The sequence below is a fragment of the Trachemys scripta genome, chromosome 3, assembly GCF_013100865.1.
Source record: "Trachemys scripta elegans isolate TJP31775 chromosome 3, CAS_Tse_1.0, whole genome shotgun sequence".
Lineage (NCBI taxonomy): Eukaryota > Metazoa > Chordata > Testudines > Emydidae > Trachemys > Trachemys scripta.
Genome location: NC_048300.1, coordinates 32,745,171 through 32,751,742, shown reverse-complemented (window position 1 = coordinate 32,751,742; position 6,572 = coordinate 32,745,171). Strand labels below are relative to the sequence as shown.

General features: G+C 43.1%; 1 protein-coding gene across 1 annotated transcript in view; it reads right to left on the bottom strand.

The window, feature by feature from the left end:
- Positions 1-697: 697 nt before the first annotated feature.
- The window catches only part of STPG4 (sperm-tail PG-rich repeat containing 4), a 28,961-nt gene continuing 23,086 nt past the window's right edge, over positions 698-6,572 (bottom strand). The window contains exons 6-7 of the mRNA XM_034764407.1: positions 2,312-2,416; positions 698-969 (exon numbers count right to left, since the gene is read on the bottom strand). Coding sequence (XP_034620298.1) covers positions 853-969; positions 2,312-2,416 — 222 coding nt within the window. The 3' untranslated portion in view covers positions 698-852. The remainder of the gene's footprint in view (positions 970-2,311; positions 2,417-6,572) is intronic.

Below are 6,572 nucleotides of genomic sequence, written 5' to 3'. Positions count from 1 at the left end.
ATGCTCTAATAAATTTGTTAGTCTCTAAGGTGCCACAAGTACTCCTGTTCTTTTAGCTATAGCAGTCACTGCTGTTCCTGATAGAACCCCTGGTTCGGAAAGGTATTTAAAGCCCATGTGTAACTTTGAGCATGTGTTGATTCCACTGAAGTCAATGCCCTAAAGAATTCATGTAATTAAGTAATTCATGTAATTGCTGAAGTCGGGCCAGAAAGTGTTCTTCCATTTTTTCCTTCTTTCATTTATCCAAGACATATTTTTTTAAACTTTTCGGATTCTCCCTTTCTATTTAGCACCTTATTTTTCTGTTACTTATTTCCTTTTGAGATATTTGTTTTTATTGCTGGTTTTCTTTGCTTCTCGTTAAACTTTTCTCTCATTATATTACATACTTTTTCCCTCTCCTTCCCCCATGATCTCTTTCTCCTCTAACTCCTCTGTCTCTCCTTTCAGTCTCTCAATTACTTCCAACTTCCTTCTCAAATCCTCCATCTACCTCTGTTCCTGTTACCTCCTGCCCTCTTTTCCCTCCAGTGCTCCATGCCTAATACTTAAACACGCACATAACACCTTACAAATATGAAATATCACAGCACCCCTGGTGGGGGGGGGGGGGGGGGGAGGGGCGGGACACCACACATACTGTGGTTGCCACTGAAGAGGCAACATTTGCCAATGGCTCCCCCACTTTGTCTATATTTAGCACATTTATTTCCTGCTCTAGCTCAGGTCCCAGTTTGTTAACTGTTGGCAAATGCTGAGTTTCTAATGGTAAGAGCATCATAGGCAAATACAGAGGGGTGAAGAATGGGTTTCTAAGGACGGAGGGAGAGGATGTGGCTTTCTTTTATTCTAAAACCCAAATGTGTTGCTAAAGAAGATGCTGTGCTCGTGACCCAAGCTCGCAATAGTTCGTGGTTGCTTTGGAAACTGCCTTGTGGGCTCATAAGCTCCTGGACCTGGTATTTTCTATAAAAATGAAAGAAACAAGTAAGTAAATGAGGGAGATGTGTGTGGAATAAAGAACAATATACCCCATTAGTAGCAGTGCAAAAGGAAAATACGTATCATTATTACTACTTGTAATATTTATATTGCACTAGTGCCTAAGGCTGTAAATAGGGATCAGGCCTCATTGAGCAAACAGATAATAATACTTAGCTCTCGTATAGCAGTCTTCGGCTGTATTTGTCAAAACACTTTGCAAATGGGGTAGGTATCATGATCCCCATTTTACAGATGTGGAAACCAAGTCACAGAGCAGTGATATGACTTGCCCATAGTCACCCAGCAGGCCAGTGTCAAAGCTGGGAATAGAAACAAGATCTCCCAAGTCCCAGTTCAGTAATCTATCTTCTAGGTCCTGCTGCCTCCAATAATAAAGAGATGGTCCAGAAAGAGCTTACAAAGAGACCCCTATAGTTTAAATATTTATGCATGTGTGTAATCCAACTGATTTCAATGTATCTGCTCATGTGCTTAAAGTTACATATTTGCATAAGCATGTGCAGAATCAGTGCCAAAGTTCAAGATGAAAAACAAGAGGTGGATATGACAGTCTGACAGGGGAGAACAAAGTAATAATGAGATGATTCTGATCAGTGTAACAAGGAGCAGTCACATCACAGTAGCTGCCTGGTCATAGAAAGCTTCACACACTTTATTGAAAACACAAGGCAATGCTATTTAACATATGATGTGGCTCTACCAAAGAAAATGAGATTGTGGGAGGGAACAAGCTCTGTTCCCAAAGTTTATTCCTACTCAGAAACCCCATAATTCCCTTTCACATTCTTAATGTTTTTGAAGGCCATGATAGGTGGTCTATGACTCCTCAAGTGTGCAATCACTTTGCACCTCTTCGTCAGGCTACACTGACTTTCCTCAGCCTCCTGTATTCTCACACAACAATGTAATTTAGTTTTTCTCCAAAAGTTCTCTCTGTCTCCCTCCTTGCTCCCCAAGAAAAGCTTATAAACCAAATTGACACAACAAACCTATTCCATATAGGCCACCCAATAGCTGGCAGAGAACTAGGATGACTTTGGGTGGCTACCAACATAGGCTGGATTTACCCCAGTGGCTGAAAGGGGGAAATATTCCATAGCTCATACTAGTTTCCAAAGTTTTTTTGTAGCTAACATTCCTTTGAAGTGTGTTCTTTCTTTAGTCCAAAGTCCTACCTTTCTAATCACTAGTAACTGTCTCAGAGTGATACTTTGTAACTGTTGCTTTAAACACTGACTCTGCATGATTAATTTCAGGCAGTTGACATACCCTATAGATTGGTTCATATTTCAGAACTACTTACTGAACGGACTGGCTGCAACCTAGGCACTTTGGACTGGAAACATGAAGATACAGGATGAGGTGGTTTTTCCTTCATTTCATATTCACCTGGCCCTGGCCCTTCTTTCTACAACACAACCAAAAGTGGATTTCTTAAAGGTGCATTCCCACCAGCTGGAACAATTCATAGCTTCTCTTCTGGTGTCAAATTAAGGTGAAATATTCTGTTTACATATTTTATCTGATTACAATAATTAATGCTGTTATACTACACAAAACCCACACTAGTGCACATATGTACCATTTCTGCCATGGCTTTTCATCCTCCAGCCACAGTTCCTGTGTCAGAGCAGGTGAGCTCAAATCAACCAACTAAAGAGGACAGGACTACACTTAGAGCTATCAAGGCCTGTCAGAGGGCAGGCAGAGGAGGAATGACTTGATCAGGCTGGTGGCGGATCCCTGGAACAAGAGCTAGGTGCTCAGGGAGGTAACCCTGGGCTGGTGTTCCAGAAGGAGGGTAGGGCTGCCTGAATGAGAACTGGCCCTGAGAAGGCAACTGGCTGGCCCCGGGAGGGGAGGCTGTGAAACTCTAGGACACATGGTGAGCTGAGGAACTGTCTATCTGCTATGTGCTTATGTTTGGACTAATAAACCTCTCTAAAGGAGAGTGAGCATGGTAGTGAGTGCTGCGTCACACATTCCTTCATCATATTGGGAGGTCAAGCAGTCCAGGGGGCATGAGCAAGAGGACTGTAACTGCCTGTGGGTCCTCATATCTTCTAAGCTCCTTATGCCTGGGCCAGGCACAATCTACCCTAAAAGATTTCTGTAATCCAGTAGTTAAGGCAGCCACCTAGGAAGTGGGAGACCCACCCTTGCTCCAGCTACTTTCATTATTTCTCCACAATGAAATAGCTTCAAGAGGCAAGTCTGAGAGTATCCCACAGCTCAGTGGTTAGAACACCCTCCTGAGAGGTGGTGGGAAACTCTCGTTCAAATCCTTTCTGCCCCATTGGGAAGAGGGGGAATTGAATCTGGCTCTCCTACATCCCAGGTGACTGCTCTAACCACCAAACTAAAAGTTATAAGGTGGGCTCCTCCACATCTGGCTGTTTTGTGTGGACCAGGCACGTGCCTAACTCATACCTCCAAGGAACACTTTAGGTGCCTAAGCTGCCTGACTGCAGGTGGCATGTTGCCATTCATGGACTGCTAAGCAAAGATAGGTGACTATCTTCCTGAGAATGTTGGAGCTTAGCAGCTCCCTTTTTGTCAGCATCTCCTATGGGCTATCGTAGGCAGCTCCCCCCCCCCCATTCCCAGTGTGCTGCGTTTTGTGGATCACATTCTAAAGTGCCTCTCTCTCCCCATTCATTGTATAGGAGCTGGTGCCTAACTCAGCTTTGTGGATCAGTATTGTTCCTATGATTTTTCTAGGAGACTAAAAGTTAGGTGCTGTGACATTGAGCATTGCAATGCCTAAGTCCCTTTGGGGCTCTGGGCCCTACAAACTATATTTTGTTTTGTGAATGACATTTTGACTTTAAACAGTAGTACATCTTCACTCTTGTGAAGCTCCATTTTGAGGTCCAGTAGAAAGTCCTGTGCCCAGCAGAGAGCTAACAGTGGAAGGGGATCAAGAGTCATTAACTTGGATAGTCTTCCATTCAAATGGAAGATCTCTAAGTCAGCGAGCTGGCCACTACATAGGGGAAACTGTGCTTCCAGGTGAGCTTGTGACCAAGCAACAGATCACTTGATGAGGGACCTGAAGCAGCTCAGAGTGGTCGCCAGACAAAGAGGACTGCAATTTTTAAAAAGGACTCGCTCCAGCAAAGAAAAGGGGGAGCAACAACTGGGTGACTGGACAACAAAAAGGCAGATGATAATGTTGATAAATGCAAAGTAATGCACATTGGAAAACATAATCCCAACTATACATCTAAAATGATGGGGTCTAAATTAGCTATTACAACTCCAGAAAGAGATCTTGGAGTTATTGTGCATAGTTCTCTGAAAACATCCACTCAATGTGCAGCAGCAGTTCAAAAAGCAATCAGAACATTGGGAATCATTAAGAAAGGGATAGATAATAAGACAGAAAATATCACATTGCCTCTATATAAATCCATGGTACATCTTGAATACTGTGTGCAGATGTGGTCGCCCCATCTCAAAAAAGATATATTGGAATTGGAAAAGGCTCAGAAAAGGGCAACAAAAATGCTTAGGGGTATGGAACGGCTGCCATATGAGGAGAGATTAAGAAGACTGGGACTTTTCAGATTGGAAAAGAGATGACTGGGGGGGATATGAAACAGGTGTATAAAATCATGACTGGTGTGGAGAAAGTAAATAAGAAAGTGTTATTTACTCCTCCTCATAACACAAGAACTAGGGGTCACCAAATGAAATTAATAGGCAGCAGCTTTAAAACAAACAAAAGGAAGTATTTTTTTCACACAATGCACAGTCAACCTCTGGAACACCTTGCTAGAGGATGTTGCGAAGGCCAAGACTATAATAGCATTCAAAAAAGAACTAGATAAGTTCATGGAGGATAGGTCCATCAATGGCTATTAGCCAGGATGGACAGGGATGGTTTCCCTAGCCTCTGTTTGCCAGAAGCAGGGAATGGGCAACAGGGGATGGATCACTTGATTACCTATTCTGTTCATTCCCTTTGGGGCACCTGGCATTGGCCACTGTCAGAAGACAGGATACTGGGCTAGATGGAACTTTGGTCTGACCCAGTATGGTCATTCTTATGTTCTTATGAGTAAACCAGGGGCAGAATAATCCAGGATGTCCTGCGGCTCTTAGGGTGGTGAGGAAACTGAGGCAGAAATCTGCATGCAGTTCTTGTTTTTTCTGAAGATATACATATCTTTTGTACTGCCTAACAGCATGTGTGTACAATTTTTTTGCAGAGTCTGTTATGTGACTTCACTGTCACATAGCCCTTGTAGGGTAAAGCTGTAAAGCAGAGGGTCTGCAGTTCTGATGGGACTCAACAACTGCTTTGGGAGAGCTGGAACTAGCTTCTGGGCCCTTTCATTTGGACTGTTGGGTCGCACTAGCAAGAGAGGTATCAGACATGGGGTCTGCACCTGGAGCATATGATTAGAGGTCCAGCACCAGAGAGATACTGCCTAAACTCTGCCCAGCCCGAGAAAGAGAAGAGCACATGGGACACAAGCCTAGGTCCACTACAGCAGCCTGGTGAGTGCCCACCAGATGGAGCCCATCCTGGGTTGTAACAACTTCTTGTTCTCCTGTGGGTTTGATAGCTTACGTTGTGATAACAGATGCAGATTTTTGTTTCCAATCACTTAAAAATGCACATGTTTAGGCTACAGAGAGTCCAATATTGGGCCAAGTGCATCCCTAGTGTAAATCCACTGAAGTGAGAGGAATGCAGGGCTAAGCACTATCTGTGAGCTGAGGAAGCTCAGCTGCTTGCAGAAGGCATCTCCACAGCATAGGAACCACAGCATAAGTAGTCCTATTTACTTTACTTGAGGGCAGAATTTGGCCTTATGTATATAAAAAGAGTGCATAAGACAACACAGAGCAATGCAAATACCTGAGAATCATAGTTATAAATAAATGTACCTTACCCATATTTGAGTCACTGTCATCAGCCAGCCTGAAAAGGACCCACCCACTTCCCTCATCATAGAGCATTAGGAATACACTGGGTCCCATGATTCTCACAAGCCAACATGATTCCACTGAGCCCAGCTGGGCAGGGTTAGACTGTGAGTGAAATTTTGATTCCATTTAAAACAATGGGAGTTCTGCCATTGACTTCAGTTAAGTCAGGATTCTCCCGGTGTCAAATTGCTCACAGCTGTGCTACTGTAAAAAAATACAATTATTTCTCACTTAAATAGAGGACAGCAGTAGCCACAGTGGTTACGTGCCTTGAGTGACTCATGGACTTTCTGTTGGCCATCAAGAGCAAATGTAGTTTGGGGCTAGATAATCCCTTAAAATGCATAGCTTGAAAAGTTAGCTCAAAATATTTTAACAATCTGATATGAATTCTCTTAATGCATTAAAAGTTCTTGTTTTCAGCTTTAAACAACCTGCATGTTTAATAGCTCTTTGAAACTGTGGCACCAATCACACTCTGAAGACTAAGCACAGATGTTGATTAAGAGGGTTTTTGGTTTAATGTATTAAGTTTTAGTACTTTGGCTTTCCAATATGCCTGGAATGTACCTGTAGATCCAAAACCTCCCCAGTGCAACTACTAGAATGTGAATGAACCAAAG